This window comes from Silene latifolia, chromosome 6, assembly GCF_048544455.1.
Source record: "Silene latifolia isolate original U9 population chromosome 6, ASM4854445v1, whole genome shotgun sequence".
NCBI classification, from domain to species: Eukaryota; Viridiplantae; Streptophyta; class Magnoliopsida; order Caryophyllales; family Caryophyllaceae; genus Silene; species Silene latifolia.
The window spans coordinates 118,748,086-118,771,200 of record NC_133531.1 but is presented as its reverse complement, the minus strand read 5'-3'; the positions used below and the strand labels follow the sequence as shown (position 1 = coordinate 118,771,200).

The following is a 23,115-nucleotide window of genomic DNA, read 5'->3' as shown; positions in this document are numbered from 1 at the left end:
TGATCGTCGCACGTTCGTCATTAATCTGTTGCATCTAATGTTAGTTAATTGATTTCAATAGAGGACTCATTAATATTTATCACTTCTATCATTGTTTCATAATCCGTTTGCATCCATCTCATTCATGTTCTACTGTTTTTATGACCTATTCATGTGTTAAATAACCTGTTAATCACTTCCATCCGAGTAAATAATTAAATTAATCCTTTAAATCACCAATCGACATTAACGGCTTGCAATCACGGCTTCACAGCCAGAACTGAGCCAAGGAACAGACGCAGCGTCTGCTGCGCCTATTCTAGAAGACGCAGCTCTGCTGCGCCTGTTCCTGGCTGAGTTCTGTCCCTGAACTCCGTTGTTGTTTGACCTAGTTTGTTTAGTTTACGTATTAACTAACTATTAACCGTAATATCACGCTAATTCCTGTTCGTTAATTTATTTGATTCTTTCTTTCTTTCTTTTGTTCTTTTTCTCAAATTATCCGTTTTAAAGGTATTTTCGACATAAATCGCCTAACCCAATGTAATTAATGTAATTTTCATTATTGTCTTTCTTTTATTGTATTTCTTTCATTGCTTGTATGCCTTCACATGTAAATGAGCATTAAATACCTACTTCGACCCAATTGTATGCTAATTACGTGTCAACCGACTTAGTATTAATTCTCACATGCTAGGATTAAAACTTGGATGTTGCATTGCATGTATATAGCCGACGATATATCAAGTATAGATGATGTCCCTAATCATTAGTAGAGGCCGCTATCGAGGCGGGCGGGATTAGGTGTTCGATCAAAAGAGCTTCCTAATACGTACCCTCACCCCTTACTCCAGATATCTGTGAACACCCGTGTTCATTGGCATCCACGAGAATCATTCTAGATATAGAATGCTAAGGGTAACGATTGCTTAGTATTCATGTCACTACTTTGTGTCTTGACATGACACGAGGTATTCGAACGGTTCCAATTTCCCATAAAAATTGGTGGCGACTCCATACAAAATGCAAACGCTTGTTTCGTTCTCACCAAGCGCCCCCGTGGGCGGCCCGCTGTTTACAGAAAGTGACAGGACAACTCGAAGAACCGCGACGTGGCTCGCGCCTCTTTGAGTAGCCCAGTTGGCCACATCGCTCAAAACTCACACAACCACTCATTTTCCTATAAATACCCCTCAAATGCCCCCATTTGAGAACTTACGCGAGTGTCCGCCCCCTCTTTTCTCCCTTAAAATTCTCGACTCGGCTTATTAAGTCACAATCCGACGCGTATTTACGATCTACCGATCGTAAATACAAGCCTTACACATTGTTTGGTACCGTCATCGTGCATTAAATCACTTAACCGACTACTACGACCACTACACCGTCACTAATCTTAAAACACTCTTTTTACTTACCAAATCGGTTTTAAACCGAGTTTTTTCCGACCAAACGAGTTGTTACACTTACGTCGGTCACTCGCCATAACCAAACATGTAAGTATGAGGGTGTAAAAATCCTTCTTTTATCATGTTTTTATTTGTTTTATGACTATAACATGCTAAAACATGCATAACATGATCCAAAACATGGGATAGACGAGAGTTTGGCTCGAGGAAGAAGCCCCTTATTGTGCACATAGGCTCGCGCCTCAATGGGGTGCCCAGGTCAAAACTCAACCGTGTTTGTTCTCGTCTTTCCCCTTTAATCCATTTTCATATTTGTAATCGGTTTTTACCATTTCAAGTATTTTCGAACCTTTTTATTTTATTTTATTTGTTTTTAACCATAAAACATTTTTTCACCCTTGGTTCCTCACACCATGGCGGTTAAATCCGTGTTTTGGTGATAATATTTGGTTAATAACATTTAAGAGGTATTTAAAGCCTTTTATTTCATTTCTTTATATTTGGGAGGTATTTTAAAGCCTTTCATCATTTCTTTACATTTTCAAATAAACATATTAGTCACCAACACAATGTCATCCTTGGTTCTACATACCATGCTGGATTTTAACCCGGGTACGATGATGAGTATCGACTAATTATATTCAAATGAACTTAAAACAATTAGTTCATAATTAGTTTCAAAACTATTCATGTCAAGCTCGTCAAGTCGAACCCGACACCGAATATTATCAAAATAATAATGATTATTCGAGTCTCGTACCTCAAATCAACAAATGCAGTCTAAACGACTCTTTCAAACCAAATCGGGTTCAAATACCCGTTTTTCAACACGTTTTACAATGTTTTCTAAATGGTCAAGACACGGCATACAACCGTTGGTTGACCCATGCCTAAACTGTAATACCCGCCTTTTTAGAGACCCTTTGACCAGCGTTGACTGACCTTGGGAGCGGGAATAGTTCTTAGAAGTGCGTGCCAAAACTATCTTGGGTTACGTGTTATGAGTGGTACTCGATATAGTAGAGGATACTCGATCGAGTAGCTAGGTTACTCGATCGAGTATGGGGCCACTCGATCGAGTATGTTGGGTACTCGATCGAGTATCGAGTTTTCAGCGAGGGTTTTTAATCGCGTTTTGTTAAATCCGCAAATCATTTCCGCCTCATTCCTCCTATCCTTTGGTCGCCTCTTTCCCTTCCCTTCTCCACAAAACCTCCATGGAAGCCCTTTGAAGGTCCTTGTGCCGTAGGAGAGCGTAGCTTGAATCGGGTAGCGGTCTTTTATCGGGTTTCTCCTTATAGGTATGTCATAATCATCATCCGTGCCCTCATCTTTGCAATTAGGTTTTGCTTGGTAGTAATAGATGATTGTGTTATGGTTATAGGCTTTGCTTGGTTGCTGGATATGTCATATATTGGCATGGATTGGTTGCAGTTGCTTAAAGGTAGGTTCGCCTACTCAGTTTCTGTAGATAGTCTAGTGTGTCGATTGTCGTATCATGGTTGTTGAGTTATGGCTGCGTTGTGTGGCAGCGTGTATGATGTAGTTGGTTAGTACATACAGTTTGTTGGTTGTTGCGTTTCAGCTGTTTGTGAATGTCTCTGGTTCGCGAGGCGTGTCCTCGGCTGAGTGGGGTCACTTGCGGGAGTGGCTTCACGCCCTAGTTTCGCCCTCCATGGAACCCGCCACGGGAGGGGATGTGCACATTAATGGACACGGTTATCGCTCGGTATGATGAGCGGAGATTTGGTGGGAACGGCTACGGTCCCCCACTGGCAGGGCTGGTCCAGTGGACAGTCAGTGACAGAGGTTGATTGGATTATTGTGATTTTGTGTGAGGTTGATAGCGTTGTGTCGTGTTGATAGCTATGTTGTTGTTGTCGTATCTTATCTCAGTACTGACCTTGTGTGGTTGTTTTGTTTGTTATGTGTATGCCGTGATCCCTTATGGTGAGCAGTCGGTCTTAGCAGGTGTTGATGTTGTTGATAGCTGGAGTCCGGGCAGGGATGAGTCCTCACGAGATTCGATAGCTTTAGAGAGTAGTCTTTGAGTTGTATCTTTTATATCGTTGTTGGTTTTAATTCACTTGTAATATAACATAATAGTTCTTTTATCGACATTTGATTATTACTGTCCTCGGGCAACCGAGATGGTAATGCCCTTATATGCTAAGGAAGGCCTAGTTAAGGCTCCTCTGAATATGGGGTTGTTACAAAGTGGTATCAGAGTGACGATTTTGGAACCTGTAACAAATGAACTTAATGAACGTAGTGAGTCTAATAAAATGAACCTGGTGTATGTGTAATGGGAGCCCCAGCTGATGCTAGGTTTTGGGTGAGTAGGCGCCCTCATTTCAAAATCTTGGCCCCATGACACTTAAGCCAGTCACATGGTATGGGAATATGGAGTCCGTGTGTATATGTGTGAGGTGTATATTAATTGTGCCAGAGCTACCTCTGGTTAAGTCTTTGTTAGAGTTAATAGGAGTGTGATAGTGGTATTTGGGCCGTGTATGGTAATCGTTGGTGGAATTAGTGAAGTTTTTGGCATGATTAGTGAGCTTATACGATGGTTATGAGATATGTGACAAAAGTTTACGTGATAGAGATGCGTGAAAATGTGGAAGTGTATGTCGTGACATGAAGAGTGAACATGTTGGTGTTTGCTATAAGTTGATGATGACGGTAGTCATATAAGAGTTTATAAATCCTACCATGATTACAATGATGATAGTTATAGAATTTTTGAGTTATAATATGTAACATAGCATATAGTAATGCGTATATGCCTTGTTTATTGGTTGAAATTTTTCCGCTGCATGATAATCGATTTGTGTAAGATGATTTGCTTATGATTGAATTTGAGAACATGATAGATTAATTTGTTATGAAGAGTATGCATTTATATAATATATGAAAGAATGAATTAATGTTAATTATATGCTTCAAGTTGAAATGAACACGAGTTTGGTAGTAATATGTAAAGTAAGTTTAAGTGTAATATGATGTGATTATGTTTATGAAGGATTCGGTAGCAGGTAAACCGAGTCGGGTAATTTGAGTAGCGTAATGTGACATACACTTTGTTAGTTGAGACGATAGGTTATGCTTGAGCAAATGTGGTAATGCGTGAACGAGTGTTATAATTAGTGCCGGGTTCCGAACTCAGTTTGGAATCGACACGTGATGTTGTTTTTGTAGGAACCTTCAAGTTACTTCGTAATTCTGACCAAGTACTTAACTATTCTTGACCGAGTGCGAGTGCTTACTAGACCGAGTAGGCCTTAATCGATCTAGTTAGGAAGCTATGACGTCGGGATGTGGAAAAATTTCTGCAGATACTCGACGAAATAGCGCCTACTCGATCGATAGGGTGTTACTCGATCGAGTACCCTAGATACTCGATCGAGTAGGTTACTGTACAGTGAATCTTACGGGTTTCTTAAAACCCCTATTCTTCCTATTTCTTCTCATTCTTCTTCTATATTTCGAACCCTAAGCTTTGTTTCCTCTCAAAAGCCTTCCTCATCCTGTGTTGGTGGTGATTCTTGGGGTTGTTTTCTTTGCTTGATTTCGTTTCTTTACTTTACTACTTAATCAAGGTATGCTTTTCTTCCTAATTTACATGATTTATTGATTTGAATGTGTTAGAATAGTGATACAATCAGAAATTTTCGATTCATATGGATAGATTATTGCTTTCAATTGTTGTAATATGATTCACATGCTTCCCTTGTATGAATGTTGGTGATTAATTGCTGTAAAATAGGCTAGAAATTGCCAATATTGAAGCCGAAATTTCTAGGGTTACAAAATTGAAATTGCTTTTTGATTGTTTTACATTGATTAGATGATGGAATTAAGTATTATACATTGTTTATATCATGTTGAAGGATGGATTTTGATGATTTTCACCTTAGAAAGTTGCCTTAAAACTCCGTCTTAAAAGCGCCTCAAACAGAAATTCGTGATCTATGTTTGGATTTTGGTGTTGTGTATGACTGCTTAGGTAAAGGTTGAACTTCAATATGATAGTAGTGATGTTAAATGATGAAGAATATGTCAAAATAATTACAGCTGTAGAGACCGTCTAACAAGTTTAATTGAGTTGTTTGTTTCTAATATTGAAGGTGATGATGATATGTTCTAAATTACTTTTCCTTGAGCTAGTACGAATGCTTCACATGTTATTACATGGGTGCATAGAGTAACCTTAGAATCATGCTAGGATATTGGAATTGGTTGGGTATGTGTGTTTTCCATGATAAATTTTTCACAGCTATTGTCTATGAGTTGCTCTAAACTGAAGTTATATATCAAATTGAGGAAACTATTGGTGAATGTGCGTACCTAGCTGAGTGTTCAAAGTTTAATGGCATGAATTATGTGCTTCACATGTCGAACTTGTCGATGAATTGGTGTACTTAGCTGAGTATGTAAATGCAAATTGCGTGAAATATATGCTTTACATGTTTATGCAAGTTGTTTAAGACATGCTGAAACAGATGCCGAGACCGAACGTAGGAACCCGTCAAAGTAAACGGGGGAGGGTTACCCAACCTGAGATGGGGGAAGGGAGTGGACCTGTGGTACCTGCAGTTCCGGAGTACCCTTCTGTTGTGTTTGTAGATTTCAAACAGAGAGAGCGTTTTGTAGATTTGCAAAAACGCAAGATGAGACCAACGAGGTGTATAGATACTACACTTTTGGAGGAGTTGGGAATAGAGACGGATGTCCGTCACATATTTGAGACTTTGGGAATTACGGGTTTGTATAGGCTGAGGAAACACTCTTATCCTTTTCTTACCTTGGAGTTTATGAGCTCCTTTAGTTATGACCCAGCTGCCCAGACCGTTGAGTTTCGGTTGATGAACACCAGTTTTCTGTTGACTATGGATCTGTTTGCGTCTCACCTTGGGTTGGCCAAGCCTCCCAAGGATTCTATCACTCATATTCCTGCTGAGTGCGGTGTTTGCCGCCTAATGCCTTGCTTGACCGGAAAGTCAGCTCCCACCTCAAGCAACATGCTGATTAATGATGTTCAGCATGTTACCTTGAGGGTCTTTCTCCGCTCTCTTTCAAACCTCCTTTATGACAGAAAGGATATCAGTAAACTGAATAATCATGAGGTGTTGCTTCTGATGTCTTACCTCAACCCGGAGCGGGCTAGGAAAGTGGTCTTTAATGCTTCTTCCATCGTCTGTGATGCCCTTGCCTTGATGGCTACTGCTTCTTCGCGGTACTTGAGTTGTGGTGCGATCGCCACTCGGTTAGCTGAAAAGCTAACCTCCTTTGAGGCTTCTTCGGACTACGTACCTTTGGCTACCCCAGTGCCTACCATGGATCGTGACTACTATCTCGACCTGAAGTGGTTGAGAACCTTGGCTGCCGGTAGCCTAGCCTGGAGGGTGTGGGGCATGAGTTGGATGAAGATTCCAGCTCCTGAGCACCTCCCACTGACGGAGCCTTTGGAGCCGGCGGTTGTGGCTGTGGACTCTGATGATGAGGAGGAGGAGGAGGATGTTGATAGACCACGCCAGCTGCAGACCTACCTCATCGACGACACGATTCTCGAGGTGATGCCAGAGCCGACGAAGGGCGAGAACGCGACGGTTGTGGTGGAGAGACCCAGGTTGGGGAGAGGACCCCGTCGAGTGAGGGAGAGGACCTCGGAGACTAGGCCACAGCCGGTAGCACCTCAGCAGCAGCAGCGTCCTTTTCCGTGCTACCCTTACCTCGACACCCCGGAGACGCGATCCAGCTACTTGGCAGAGAGAGTGTCATCTACTTTGACACTCAGGAACATGCACGAGATGGCGTACACTCAGGGGATAGGGACCGAGGGACCGCATCCGGTTTGGTGGAGTGGAGTTGGGGACTATAGTGGGGTTTTCCACTCCTACAGGGTGGATCAGTCGACGTGGGGGACACCTCAGTCCTTTGCCTACGGTGGCTTGACCCCATGGTACGTGAGTCCTGGAGCCGGAGCAGGAGGTGATGCGGGTATTGGTTCATCAGGAGCGGGTACTTCTGGAGATGGTGGTGATGATGCGGTGATGGTTGAGCAGCAGCAACAGCAGCAGGAGGAGTGATGCTCCTTGTTTTATCTTGGTTTATGGACGTTGGTAGTAGATGTTGGTAGTGTCGTTAGATTTTAGTAGTTATTTTCGTCGAAACTTTGGTTATGGATATGTATTGTTGGCCATAAGGCCGGATTTGTTAGTTAACATTGTTGCAGGATTAATTTTGGGGTCGGGAAATCATCTCGACCCAAGCTATGTGACAGCTATGTATATATATGTTGGTTTATGACAGGTTTCATAAGGCGTTTGACCTGTAGGTACTCGACAGAGTACCCCCATACTCGATCGAGTAGCTACAGGTATGACAGATTTGATGCATTCTGATCTCGGGCTACTCGATCGAGTAGCCAAGACACTCGATCGAGTAGCATGTCACTCGATCAAGTACCCTTACATACTCGATCGAGTAGCACTGTTACCGGAGGTTTTCGAAAATTAAAAGTGTGCAATTGTTTTATAATTGCAAGTTTGATGTTTAATGTGGTTATTAGTGCGTAGTAACACCTTTGAACCGTTAATTTCATATGTTGGAAGTCAAGCTTCAGTTTTATATGCATATTGGTAACAAGTAGTGAAGTGGTGACGGTTTCTTGTTGTTTTAATATTACATATTACATATTACTATCTATCCATCGAAGTTACATCGTTTCATACGCTTGTGCACACGATATTAACATGCTTTATCGACGGCGGCTAGTTATTCCGGTGGTTTGTGTATGATTTATAATTTAACAAGTATATGCTTAGCGAGTAATGTCCATAATAAATAATTTGGTTCTAATTTATGTCATGAAGCAAGTAATGGATAATATGTGTGCTAATTTTGGTGGAGAACTTCGGGGACGAAGTTCCTTTTTAGAGGGGAAGAGTAATGTCGCAAAATAAAAAGGCTGATTTTGGAATTATGTTGTTGTTTGTTTATAATGTTTTGTTGTGTAATTACATAATTTTCTTGTACTTTGATAACATTGCTCATATGATTTGTAAGTGGTTACTTTAGTTCATTGAAGTGAATGTGATAGTATGTTTTTATTGACGGTCATAAAGAGCTAGTTGTGGTGCAAGGTGTCGTAATAGAATGAATTAGTGAGTAACACAGTGATGTTAGTTTTGCAGCATGAAGTTGATATGAGGTTGATATGAGGTATGTTTTGGGTTGATAGTTGTTATCATATGATGGGTGATCGTTGTTTGTGCTAGTTCGTATTGTGAGGTTGATGTTTTATATATGGTAGTTGGTAAGAGTTGATGTATACATATAGAATGACAGTTGATGATGATAATGTTTGCATGATAGTTGTAGGAGTCGGTTCGAATAGAGCGTTAGACGGTGATGATGATGACATGGGGGATGGTATTTCCGGGGAGTAATGACTTGAGTAGGAAGAATGGTGATGGCGTGTTTTTCCGTGTCTTGTGCGTTGAGTTAGGTGAGTTGAACTTCGGGGACGAAGTTCTTTTAAGAGGGGAAGACTGTAATACCCGCCCTTTTAGAGACCCTTTGACCAGCATTGACTGACCTTGGGAGCGGGAATAGTTCTTAGAAGTGCGTGCCAAAACTATCTTGGGTTACGTGTTATGAGTGGTACTCGATAGAGTAGAGGCTACTCGATCGAGTAACTAGGTTACTCGATCGAGTAGGGGGCCACTCGATCGAGTATGTTGGGTACTCGATCGAGTATCGAGTTTTCAGCGACGGTTTTTAATCGCGTTTTGTTAAATCCGCAAATCATTTCCGCCTCATTCCTCCTATCCTTTGGTCGCCTCTTTCCCTTCCCTTCTCCACAAAACCTCCATGGAAGACCTTTGAAGGTCCTTGTGCCGTAGGAGAGCGTAGCTTGAGTCGGGTAGCGGTCTTTTGTAGGGTTTCTCCTTATAGGTGTGTCATAATCATCATCCGTGCCCTCATCTTTGCAATTAGGGTTTGCTTGGTAGTAATAGATGAGTGTGTTGTGGTTATAGGCTTTGCTTGGTTGCTGGATATGTCATATGTTGGCATAGATTGGTTGCAGTTGCTTAAAGGTAGGTTCGCCTACTCAGTTTCTATAGATAGTCTAGTGTGTCGATTGTTGTATCATGGTTGTTGAGTTATGGCTGCGTTGTGTGGCAGCGTGTATGCTGTAGTTGGTTAGTACATACAGTTTGTTGGTTGTTGCGTTTCAGCTGTTTGTGAATGTTTGTCTCTGGTTCGCGAGGCTTGTCCTCGGCTGAGTGGGGTCACTTGCGGGAGTTGCTTCATGCCCTAGTTTCGCCCTCCGTGGAACCCGCCACGGGAGGGGATGTGCACATTAATGGACAGGGTTATCGCTCGGTATGATGAGCGGGGATTTGGTGGGAACGGCTGCGGTCCCCCACTTGCAGGGCTGGTCTAGTGGACAGTCAGTGACAGAGGTTGATTGGATTATTGTGATTGTGTGTGAGGTTGATAGCGTTGTGTCGTGTTGATAGCTATGTTGTTGTTGTCGTATCTTATCTCAGTACTGACCTTATGTGGTTGTTTTGTTTGTTATGTGTCTGCCGTGATCCCTTATGGTGAGCAGTCGGTCTTAGCAGGTGTTGATGTTGTTGATAGCTGGAGTCCGGGCAGGGATGAGTCCTCACGAGATTCGATAGCTTTAGAGAGTAGTCTTTGAGTTGTATCTTTTATATCGTTGTTGGTTTTAATTCACTTGTAATATAACATAATAGTTCTTTTATCGACATTTGATTATTACTGTCCTCGGGCAACCGAGATGGTAATACCCTTATATGCTAAGGAAGGCCTAGTTAAGGCTCCTCTGAATATGGGGGTGTTACATAAACAGGCCTTTCAATTCTCATTTCCAAAACCAGAGGAGGTCCCTTTACACCACCGGCTGGCTCGCGCCTGATATAGCCGCCTGGTACAGGGCCTGTTCCCTTTCCAGCATTAGTCTAGGATGATCCTGACTCCGGTTAGCCCGGATATAGGACGGATCAGATGACTATTTGCTCATTCAAAATCATATTTGCAAAATGCCTTACTAAGACAAATGGATCACGTTATGCACCATAAACCTAATACGGTAAATGGATGTTTAATTTCCGCCTTGCATGCAAATCGACCATTAATCCAACTCGACATCTTATGCTTGATACTTGGATTAAATCAACCGACTTAGAAAGCTCTCACATGTTAGGTTTAAATTATTGGATGCGCATTCATGCATTTAAACCGTTTTATCAACTTTTGCATTCAACCAACCAAGATCGATCGGAGAGAGGCCGCTACATGCGGCGGGATTGGGTGTCTGATTAAAGGGCTTCCCAATACGTACCTTCACCTCTTATTCAGAAACTTTGGATAGTGGACGACCTTATCCAGGGAGTACGAGAGTCATTCTAGAGATAGGATGCTAAAGAGGGATGATTCCTTATCTTTAGTACCTATGTCAAACCCTGCTTTGTGTTTCATTTAATCGAGGTATAAAGTGGATTCGAATGGGTTCCAAGCATCCCACAAATGCTTGATGGCGACTCCGAACATCTCTAATCATTTCGAGACCCTTACCGAGACGAAACCGACCGATCTAAAACGATCCGGTCGAAAGCATTTTTACGCCGCCGAGCGTGTCTTTCAAAAGACCACTGCATGTCCACAGATCGAAGTGGGCTCGCAGGTGGGTCGATGTCCACAGATTGGCGACTCCGCTGGGGAAAACTAGGACACTTACGTCTTTGTGATCCCTAGATGGTGAGACTCGAACGAGGTCTTGGTTGGAATGCATTAATTGATATTACGGTCACGGTCGGGTTCCTTGTCCGGGCCCATAACCTAACCCTTTTCGACCAATTGGCTCGTCTCGTCGGCGTGAGTTTTCTCATCCCCGCGTTTCGAATCCCGATTGAGTCAAGCATACCGTTGACGTTACACATTTCTGTTTCGTCAAAGAGCTTTCATCACCTTCGAGCACGAGGCTAGGGCACCCTCCTTACACATTTTGTTTGGATTGGTATCCCTCTCGCAAATCGGGGTTTGATTGCTTGGTGTGTAACCCACCCTTCTAAGCCAAAACTCGTGTCAGCATAATGCATAATATATTGAACTGTGAGTACTTATGTGCTACTTGATCATAAGTCCTTCCTTGTCATTTTCAAACTTTCAAAATCACCTTTTTGCGCCGTTATGATGGCCGTTTTAAACCTCGGTCTTTCACCGACCGTTGCACGCCTTTCTAGGCCGTCGTAATGACGATTTTCAAACCCGGTTTTTATAACCATTTCAACACGCCTTTCTAGGCCGTCGTAATGACAATTTTCAAACCCGGTTTTTATAACCATTTCAACACGCCTTTTTAGGCCGTCGTAATGACAATTTTCAAACTCGGTTTTTTACAACCATTTCAAATAACATTTTCACGCCGTTATAATCGGTGCGTCGAGACACGGATTTTAACCCGTTTCGCGCCGACAATGGCTCTTTTAAAATCCAAGAAAAGCACACACCCTTTTCTCGAGACACTTTCGAGATCCCGAGGACCATGCACCGTTCCCGAGACCTCTTCAAACATTTCAAACTCGATTTTCAAAACATACAATTTTGAATTTCAAAAACCGTCTTGGGAGACAATTCATTGTTTTCCGAGCCGACTCAAACTCAAGCCGTCTTTTGCAAATAAACTTAAGACAACCCTTTCAACTAACCGACTTGCGGAGATCTCTATCTTCGGAAGCCGTCCACAAAGCGACAAATGAATCTTTTTAAAAATTTCTATTTTCGAAAACTTCAGTCCACCATTCCAATTCTGCCTCGTGTCTAAAGAGTCAAAGCAAACGTACTTATGGGTCTTTACTTATGAGTTGTCTCACCACGAGACTCGTCCAATGGTGTCACGCCACTACATTGGACGCGTGTCAAAAGTTCGGTCAACACCGTCACGTCATAAATCGAGTCAGCACCGAGGAACCATACACGGTCACCCTCGTCTTGTTGGGTCTGCTCTTTGTCTCGTCCTTTGCATTGTCTGCGTTCAGTCTTTGAACCGTGTCGGATTGAGTTGTAATGTGAGCCATTTTTCTGCCTCAGAGCCATGGCCCCGTCTTCAACTTCGTCTGTCAACAACAACAACAATAATAACAACAGAGATGTCACGACTGATCAGCTAGCCAGCCTGCTCACCGCTCTTAAGGTCACCCTGGATCGCGTCGAGACCCGTATCAACGCCCTAGAGAACAAGGAAGCTGGAGAACATAATACTCCACCTCTGACTGAAACTGAGAAGAGGCAAAAGCGCTTGGAAGAACAGCTCCTAGCCCGGGGTAACAATATCCATCTTGAGAACAACCGAAGGTTCGAACCTGTTGGGGATCAATTACCCGACAACTTTACCCTAACTGATGTACCTAAGTTCAAAGGAGTGGAGGATCCGCTCAATCATATCCGTGCCTTCAAAGACTACATGGCCATTAAAGGGGTCAAACATGAGCTTTTCACCCGGATCTTTCCGTCCTCTTTGGAACCGATCCCTCGTTAGTGGTACTACTCCCTTGATCAGAAAAACTTTACTACTTGGGATGAAGTCGCAGTTGAATTCGCCAAACAATATGCCAACAATGTTGAAATCCAAGCCAATACCCGTACCCTTGACGTCCTAACCCAGAACGACAAGGAGGGGTTCACCGAATTCTTAACCCGTTGGAGAAGGGTAAGTACTCAGCTGGTTAGCAAGCCGAGTGAATTAAATTTGGTAAAAATTTTGTCAACAATCTCCGTCCAGTGTATGACAACCTACTGAGGTATCAAATTATTAAGACCTTCCAGGATCTGCAAATTCTTGGGACACGCATTGAAGATGACCTCCGGAAGGGTGTCTTGGCCAAGACTACTGGCAGAGGCTACCAAGGATCCACCTCGACCGGGTCTCGCCCTTACGGCCAAACGAACAAAATTGATGAAGTCAACCTCGTTGAACCATCCGCTAAGAGAGCTGAGCGCCCCCAGAGAGTGTTCACTAATATAGGGTCAACTTATGCGAGTGCCCTGAAGAGGCTCATGGACCAGGGGAAGTTACAACCAATCTGACCCACCCCGGATCCGACCGATGCTAAGATATCCCACTTCTGGAACCCCAATGCCTATTGTCAATACCATCAAGGGAAGGGGCATGATACAGAAACCCGCTTCAAACTCAAACACATTATCCAAGACATGATTGAGAAAGGGGATTTGCCTTTACCCCCGCCGACTAAGCCAAACAACAAAACAAATCCTCTCGGAATCCACGCTATCTCCAACGATGAGCCAACTCTGGACTGCTCACACCTCATCCTGCCAGTTGATGACGGGGTATTCATATTCAGTGCCGCAACTATGCTCACCATGTTCCAACAGGTTAAGGAAGCCATAGCCAGTCTCTCCGAAACGATCACCCGACTTGACGACGCCTACCGCCGGCTTATCTTCAATCCTCCGCCACCACGCCCGAGGGAGAGTCCCCTGAGCGCCTAAAACTACCCTCATCAGGATGGATTGCTCCCGCGACCATTCTGGCATGCACCTCACAATAATCACCCTCACAAAAACTACCCTCACAAAAATTATCCTCACAAAAATGTCCCTCACAAAAATTGCCCACCAAGAAATACCCCTCCAACGTGCCTTTGAGATCCTGAAATCAATGGCATCTGGAGAGATGATGTTAAAGATGTCTATATCGTCCCAGGGAAAGAGAAACGGGCGAAAGAGACCGGTCACCTTACCCGGTCCGGACGCCCCTATCAGAACCCGAACAATCCAACGGTCGTTCCAACAATGAACGACCAAGTTGTCCCGGACACGGACACTCAACCAAAGGCTCTTGAGAATTAGTATGAGAAGAAAAGAGATGTAGAGATAGAGAGAGAAAAAATCCAAAAAAATAACCAAAAACTAGCGTACGATAACAAAGCATAAACCCTAAAAACCCTAAAAATGGTGATTGATTGTTCTGATGTCACGCAATTCCCTCCTCTAGGCTCTAATTCAATAACGGTTCCTACTCCTGTGGTGCCTCCTTCTTCGCATACGGTGATTATTGGGGGTCCTAGCAGTGGGGATAAACAGAAATCTGCAAATGTTAATGAGATTGTGGGGATTCAACCCTATGATTTGGATGCTGTGGTTTCTGATGAATCTGAATGGAGGATTCAGAAACGAAAAAAAGGAAAGTCTCCATTGGGGAGTATTCCTGAGGAGCCTGCAGATCTTCTGAAATTTACGGAGGAAGATGTCAAGGATGAGCTGCTTTATTGGAAAAATTCGGTCTATGGGTTTGTCTTGGGCGCTAATCCTCCAGTCGAAGTAGTGGAGGGTTTCCTAAAGCGTTTGTGGGCAAAATTTCCCATTGATAAGATCTCCTTTTGTCCTAATGGCGTCTTTCTCGTTCGGTTCAAAAATAGTGCTGCCACGGAAGCCATTCTTCAACAGGGTCATTTCCTTTTTGACAATAAACCCCTTATTGTCAGACCATGGAATGAGGATGTGGACCTGGTGAAGGACGAGGTTAAAGAGGTCCCGGTGTGGGTAAGGATTCATAATCTTCATCTGAAATTCTGGGGTAAGTGTCTTCCTCGAATTGCTGGATTATTGGGTCGTTATGTTAGGTGTGATACTGCCACTGCTGAGAAAACTCGTCTAGGGTTTGCTCGGGTAATGGTATATGTCCCCTTTGGAAAGGCTATCCCTGAAAAGATTTGTTTTATGGATGAAGATAGTAACATAGTGAGTGTGAAAGTGGAGTTTGAATGGCAGCCTATCCTTTGCACTCAGTGTAAAGGGATTGGGCATGATTCTGCTAAATGTAGGAAGGGTAAAGGACCTGTGGTTCCTAAGGTTGTACCTCAACAAGGTGGGAAAAAGAAATGGGTGCCTAAACAGGTGCAGCCTAAACCTGTTGCTGCTGCTGTTACAGTTCCCCCCCCTGCCTCCCCTCCTATTGAAGTGATAACCACTCCTGTGCCAACTGAGATACCCAACAATTTTGAAGTTTCCTGGAGTAGGAATGGGAAATATCACATGGTCAATACCCCTGCTAGAAAGGTTATCAGGCTAAGTAGACAGGAGATTGTGGATGCTGGGCTTAGCTCTGTTAAATTTGGTACTCACACTTTCCTTGATAATCTAGGTAATGTGTCTCCTAAAGTGGGCATTGGTACGAATGGTAGTGCATTATCCCTTATTGGGGATAATGTATAATTGGGGATTTTGGAACATCAGGGGGTTAAATAGCCTATCTAAACAAAACACAATCAAAAATTTCCTTTCTCATCATCAGATAGGGTTATTTGGCCTCCTTGAGACAAAGGTAAAGCCTTTGTCTCTAAATTCAGTTAGAAATAATATGTGTGCTTCTTGGTCTTTAACTACAAACACTCATTGTCATAAAGGGGGCAGGATTTGGATATTGTGGAATCCTGTCATGTTTAGAGTGCACATTCATGAATATAATGCTCAGTTTATCCATTTGGAAGTTACTGATTTGGGTATTCATCATCATTTTTGGTTAACTATGGTTTATGCCTTTAATGGAGTTAAGGAGAGAAAACCTTTATGGTATAGACTGTGTGCTTTAAAAAATGGTATTAATGGGGCTTGGGTCATTTGTGGTGATTTCAACACTGTTTTGGCTCCTGTTGAGAGGCTGGGGGGAGTTAGTACAGCTGAAGAAATTGATGATTTTAAGGCTTGCATTGATGAGTGTGAGGTGGGAGACTGTCCAGCTAGTGGCTCTCTATATACCTGGTGCAATAAACATGAGGCAGCTACTAGGGTATATAGCAGACTGGATAGAGTCCTTGTCAACCATCAATGGTTGAATGATAATGCTCAGGCTTATGCCCATTTCTATAATGCTGGCCTCTTTGATCATTCTCCAAGTGTTGTTCAAAGTCAACAGTATACTGATAAGCAAAGAAGAAGTTTTAAGTATTACAATATGTGGAGCCATTCTCCTGCATTCAAACCTTGTGTTCAGCAGTATTGGAGTAAGGAGTGGCAGGGTACCAAAATGTTCAGATTGGTTAAAAAGTTGAAGAGTTTGAAATGGCCTTTAAAAATGTTGAATAAGGATGCTTTTAATGATATTGAGAATAATGCAGCTAGAGCTCGACTTTCTTTGGAGTATATTCAAGAAAAACTTAGAAGTGATCCTCTGAACTCTGATCTTATTCAGCAAGAACTTGATACTGCCAATAGTGTGAGATTCCTGGACAGGGCTTGTCATGACTTTCTTATGCAAAAATCCAAGGCCACTTGGGTTGAGAAGGGTGACCAGAATTCTAAATATTTCCACAGTATTATAAAGTCCAGGCAGGTGAGAAATAATGTTGTTAGGATTGAAAGTGCTAAGGGAGTGAAATGTGAGGACACCAAGGAGATTCAAGGGGCTTTCCTGGATTTCTATAAATCCTTATTGGGCTCTACTTCTGCTACTTCTGATATATCTCAGAATGTGGTACAGCTTGGTAAGGTTTGCTCCAGTGATCATTGCTCTATGCTTATGGCACCTGTTACTACGGAGGAGGTTAAACAGGTGATGTTCTCCATTCCTATTCACAAAGCAGCAGGACCAGATGGATTTTCTAGTGCGTTTTTCAGAGACTCTTGGGAGATAGTGGGTGAGGATGTGGTTGCAGCTGTCAAAGACTTCTTTATCTCTGGTAAGCTGTTGAAACAACTTAACCACACTCTTGTCACCCTTATTCCTAAGTGTGACATACCTAAAAGTGTGACCCAGTTTAGACCCATTTCCTGTTGTAATGTAGTCTATAAGTGCATCTCAAAACTCCTTTGCAATAGACTAGCTCCTGTTCTTCCTTTCATTATCAGTGAGAATCAAGGGGGTTTTATTAAGGGGAGAATCATAGTGGAGAATATACTTATTTGTCAAGACATTGTTAGATGCTATCATAGGAAGGCTGTGTCCCCTAGATTTATGATGAAAGTTGACCTAAAGAAGGCCTATGATTCTGTTAGTTGGAGTTTTCTTGAGCAGATGTTGAAGGCCTTAAAATTTCCACTTCAATTTATTCATTTGATCATGGAGTGTGTTACTACTGCTTCATATTCTTTGGTTTTTAATGGTGAGATATTTGGACATTTTAATGGGGCTAAAGGATTGAGACAAGGTGATCCTCTTTCCCCTCTTTTATTCACCATTGCCATGGAGTATTTGAGTAGAATTTTGGCTTACACTACTGAACACATGTCATTCAAATATCATCCTATGTGTAGTCCTCTCCATCTGTCACACCTTATGTTTGCTGATGACCTCCTCCTATTTTGCAAAGGAGAGGTCTCTTCTATTATGGTGTTGCTAAGATCTATTGCCACATTCTCTGCTGCCTCTGGTCTCCAAATGAATTCTTTAAAGTCTGAAGCTTATTTTAATGGAGTTCAGAGTTGGGTTAAAAATGATATTCTACAGATCTCTGGGTTCAGTGAAGGGCAAATGCCCTTTAAATACTTGGGGATACCTGTTACTTGTGGGAGAATGCTAAAGGCTGATTGTCAGGTGTTGGTGGAAAAGTTGGTTCAAAAAATTAGGAGTTTTGGGACTAAAAAACTCTCTTATGCTGGTAGATTGATTTTAGTCAACACTGTCCTAACTGCCATTTATAGTTATTGGATTAATATCTTTATCATTCCAAAGGGGGTGCTCAATAGAATTAACTCCATTTGTAGGAATTATCTTTGGGATGGGAATGTGGACTATATGAGAGTTCCAAAGGTAAGTTGGGAGAAGGTGTGTGCTCCTAAATCAGAAGGTGGTCTTGGAATTAGAGACAGTATGTCCTGGAATGTGGCAGCAATTGGGAAGCTTGTTTGGTGGGTCTATTGTAGCCCTGATAGACTGTGGGTGAAGTGGGTAAATCAGGTGTATATAAAAGGGGGTCTATGGCCTAATTATCAACCTAGTGGTGATATCAGTTGGGGTTGGAAGGCAGTGCAGCAGAGCTCGTGATCTTTTGGCTCCTGGTTACTTGGATGGACAGTGGATCATGGATCCAAAGGGCTATACCATTGGTAGTGGCTATGATATGCTGAGACAGAAATTTCAGCCTGTGTCATGGCATAAACTTATTTGGCATCAGGTTTGTATACCTAAGCATCAGGTTATCTGCTGGATGATTGCTAGGAGAGCATTGATGCTCAAGGAAAGACTTTTTGCGTTGGGTATTGCACCTGATGATAGTTGTCTGCTGTGTGGACAGGCTACTGAGAGTTATGACCACATTTTTCAGACTTGTGCATATAGCAGGCAGGTGTTAGATGATTTGTCCAGACTGTGTCAGGTGGTGCTCCCTCAGTCTGATTTACTGGAATGGATTGAGGGATATCAGTGTTCGCAGCTGAAGAAAAAGGGTCTACTGTGTATGGTCCTGGCAGTATACTATCATCTCTGGCTTCAAAGAAATAGGGCTCGGGTTGATGGGTTGCTGTTGAGGCCTGCTGTTTTGAGTTCCCAGATTATGACTGAAATTAGGATGCATCTTGCTACAAGGATAAAGTTACCCTCTGATGGGATGAATGATGTAGTCCTGTAATTTTTTTTTATCTTGTTTTATGCTTTTCCTCTTTGAGGAGAGGTGTTACAAATTGTATTATGTCTAAAAACGTTTATAGCTTGTAATAGCTGTTTCGTGCTTAATGGAAACTTACATTTCATCAAAAAAAAAAAAAAAAAAGGCTCTTGAGAATTCAACCCTCAAACAGCTTCAGAAGGCAAAAGCCGAGATCTCAATCTAGCAATTGATCGCGACATCCATTGAGCATCGACAGGCTTTGCTACAGGCTTTGGGAAAATTAACTGTGCCCTCCACCTCTTCCCCTGAAGAAATAGTGGCACATATGACAAGGGATTCCCCTAACTTGAACAACCCATTCGTCTTCTTTTGACGAAGATATCCCTCCCTTCGCAGCCAATCATAACCTTGCCCTGTACATCATCGTACAATGTCTCAAGAAGAATGTGCCCATGGTCCTTGTAGATGACGGATCCGCAGTGAATGTCATTCCCCTCAAGACTGCTCACAAGCTGGGTATTAAGGAAGCCGATTTGGTTCCAACGAACCAAGGAGTACGCGCCTACGACGTCACTCGTCGCAAGGTCGCGGGGCTCATCACTCTGACTGACGCAACCGGACCACTGGAAAGGCAAACCAGTTTTCAGGTGGTCGACATCGACACCTCCTTCAATATGCTCCTGGGATGTCCCTGGATTCACGCCGTCAAGGCAGTTACCTCAGCTCTCCACCAGAAAATCAGGGTCCCCTTCAACGGGAAAACAATCACAATTCCTGCTTCGCCGATCAAAGCTGTCTTGAGAAAGGGAGTAGCCTCCCAGACCATTGAGGAGGATGATAATGAAATGTGGGGATTCCAAGCCGTTAATTCCATAACTGATGAATCAACACCCTTTTATTGTGACCCGTTTGCTAACCTCACAGTCAACCGCATCATGATGCGCCAAGGTTACTTCCCGGGTTTACCGCTCAATCCACTGAAGAACGCCTTACCTCCTTTAAAACAGGCTAAGGTCCCCAAAATACCCTTCGGACTGGGATATGAGCCTACCAATGAAGATATCCAGGAGATGAACCTCCTAATTCGAAAACGCAAGAAGCACGGGGTTATCCTTCGTCCCTATCATCTGACCTTCAACGAATACTTTGCCCCCGAGGGAGAGTCCGAGCTCTATCATGGCTTTCCGGAGCCGATCTATGACTCTGTGGCTAAGGCCAGGTACCCGGGCGTAGAAGTCTTCCAGGACTGCTACTTCATCTCTGACAACACCGAAGCTGCATCAACCGAGTCTAAGCCGTTGTCATGCCTCGATGGACAAGTTGTCACCTTCCTCTTTGGAGAAGATAACATCAAGCACCTCGACTATGAGGACATTATCAACATCGCCCTGAAGGACAATCAATTTGACCCAACCGCCTTGATCTCCGAAACTGACCCGGAGAAAGCTACACAAGGCTGGAGGAAGACCGTCAAGTGGACCGATCGTCGAGGCCGCATTCTAAAGATCACAACTGGAGAAGGCCCTATGTTCAAGGAGGGAAGTGAGGAAGAATCTGAATCTGAGTCTGAGTCAGAGTCGGAGTCTGTCATAGCTCCTAACACTCCTGATGTCCCAGTCAAGGTCCCCTTCCCACTATTTTATCACAAAGTCGTGGCTGATTCAGAGGCTGAGTCTACTAGGGTCACCCCCACTCCCATGAAAGGTGACAACCTGGAGCCTGTTCCGGGGGCCACCTCCTCTGTTGTGACGCCTCTGACTGACCACGAGATGTCTGTCCTCTCCGAGCTTTTCGCTCGTGTGAACTTAATGAACGTTAAGTTTGCTTATGACTCGTCTCAATTTAACTGCAATGAAATTCTGAATGACTATGAGGAATATGACTTAACCGACTACCCACCTCACTTAGCCAAAGAACTTGACAAACGAGAAACCAGAACCCCCATCATTGAAGATACCGAGCCTATTAACGTAGGAACCGACAACACATCTCAAGAACTTAGGATAGGGAAAACCCTGGACCCCTCGGAAAGACAACAGTTCATTGACCTCCTCCACGAATACAAGGACGTGTTCGCCTGGTCCTACAAAGACATGCCTGGGATTGACAAGGAAATTGCAGAGCACCGGATACCCATTAAGCCCGGAGCTAAACCCGTGAAACAGAAGTTACGCCGGATGCGTCCTGAATGGGCCCTGAAAATCAAGGAAGAAGTAGATAAACAGTTCAAGGCTGGGTTCATCAAAGTGTCTGAATACTCTGATTGGGTGGCCAACATTGTGCCTGTACCGAAGAAAGACGGAAGAATTCGGGTTTGCGTCGACTTCAGAGATCTGAACAAGGCGAGTCCAAAGGACGACTTCCCTTTGCCACATGTTGACATTCTAGTGGACAATACTGCCGAACATGCTCTCCTATCATTCCTGGACGGGTATGCTGGGTACAACCAGATTAAGATGGCTGAGGAAGAAATGCACAAGACTGCATTCACTACATAGTGGGGTACATATTGCGACACGGTCATGTCCTTCGGCCTCATCAACGCCGGAGCAACCTATCAAAGAACCGCTACCACTCTCCTACATGATATGATGCACAAGGAGGTAGAGGTATATGTCGATGACATGATCGTCAAATCAAGAGAACGGGACGGCCACATCAACGCCCTTCGGAAATTCTTCGCTCGTCTGTGGATATATAACATGAGACTAAATCCTTAGAAGTGTGCATTCGGGGTCACCTCCGAAAAACTCTTGGGACATGTCGTCAGCAAAGGAGGCATTGAGATTGATCCAACCAAAATCAAAGCCCTTCAACAAATGCCTCGACCTAGGAACGAGAAGGAGATTCGGGGATTTCTCGGTCAGGTCCAATACATCAGCCGCTTCATTGCCAATCTCACCATGATTTGTGAACCAATCTTCAAGAAACTTCGCGCCTCCGATCACACCGATTGGGACGACAACTGTCAAAAGGCCTTCGACAGGATAAAGGAAATCCTATCCAAACCTCCTGTCCTCATGGCACCTCAACCGGGGATTCTTTTATCCCTATACCTGACTGTTACAAACACAGCCATGGGAGCAATGCTAGCACAAACAGTCGACGGCGAAGAACGAGCCATCTACTACATCAGCAAAAAGTTCATTGAGTACGAGACAAGATACACCCAACTGGAGAAGACATGCCTTGCCCTAGTATGGTCAACAAAGATGCTGCGGCGTTACATGCTCAGCTACACGGTCCACATCTACTCCAAGATGGACCCGGTCAAATATATCTTCGAAAAACCCGTACTAAACGGAAGGTTGTCTAGGTGGACACTCACGCTATCCGAGTTTGATCTCAAGTTTGTACCCCTTAAGGTTATTAAGGGAAGAGCAGTTGCCGATTTCCTAGTAGAGAATCCCGTCAACGAGGATCCAACGACCGACACATGGTCACTTCCAGACGAGGACATCCTTTGTGCCGATTCCGACGCATGGGACCTATAATTCGACGGCGCATCTAATCTGAGAGGCTTCGAGGTGGGAATCCTCCTAATATCACTAGAGGGAGAACATGTTCCGATCTCGGTCAAGCTAGACTTCCCCGTCACCAACAACGCCGCTGAATATGAAGCATGCCTCATCGGCCTACAAGCAGCCATCACACTTGGCATCAAGAGACTGAGGGTCCACGGCGATTCCTCGCTCATCATCAACCAGGTGTCCGGATCATGGAAAATCCAAAGTGACAGCTTGGCTCCCTACCGAGCAAAGATCAATCAAGAGGCCGAGTTCTTCGACCAAGTCGACTACTTTCACTTGCCGCGAGAGGAAAATCAATTTGCTGATGCCCTAGCAAAACTTGTCGCGCTCGTCAACATACCTGACGACATGACATCGATGCCCCTATGTGTCGAGAGAAGGAGCGAGCCAGCTCACATTTGTGCCATCAACAACGACGAGCAAAGCCATGATGAACCTTGGTACCAAGCCATCCTCAACTACAAAACCAAAAATGAATTCCCTCCTAACTCTGACCCAAGAGGACAAAGAGCCATCCGTTTACTTGCATCACAATTAGTGATAAACCACAATCAACTATACAAAAGAATACCCCAAGGGATTCTCCTCCTTTGC

General features: G+C 43.6%; 1 protein-coding gene across 1 annotated transcript; it reads left to right on the top strand.

Annotated features, from left to right (window-relative positions):
* The first annotated feature begins 18,466 nt into the window (after positions 1-18,466).
* Positions 18,467-19,012, top strand: LOC141588560 (uncharacterized). Its single transcript, XM_074409995.1, has one exon. It carries the CDS (start codon positions 18,467-18,469, stop codon positions 19,010-19,012), a length of 546 nt encoding a protein of 181 aa, XP_074266096.1.
* The last annotated feature ends 4,103 nt before the right edge of the window (positions 19,013-23,115 follow it).

Excerpts from the sequence above, each read along its gene's own strand:
- LOC141588560 (XM_074409995.1), top strand. The coding sequence starts at position 18,467 with ATGGATCCAAAGGGCTATACCATTGGTAGTGGCTATGATATGCTGAGA.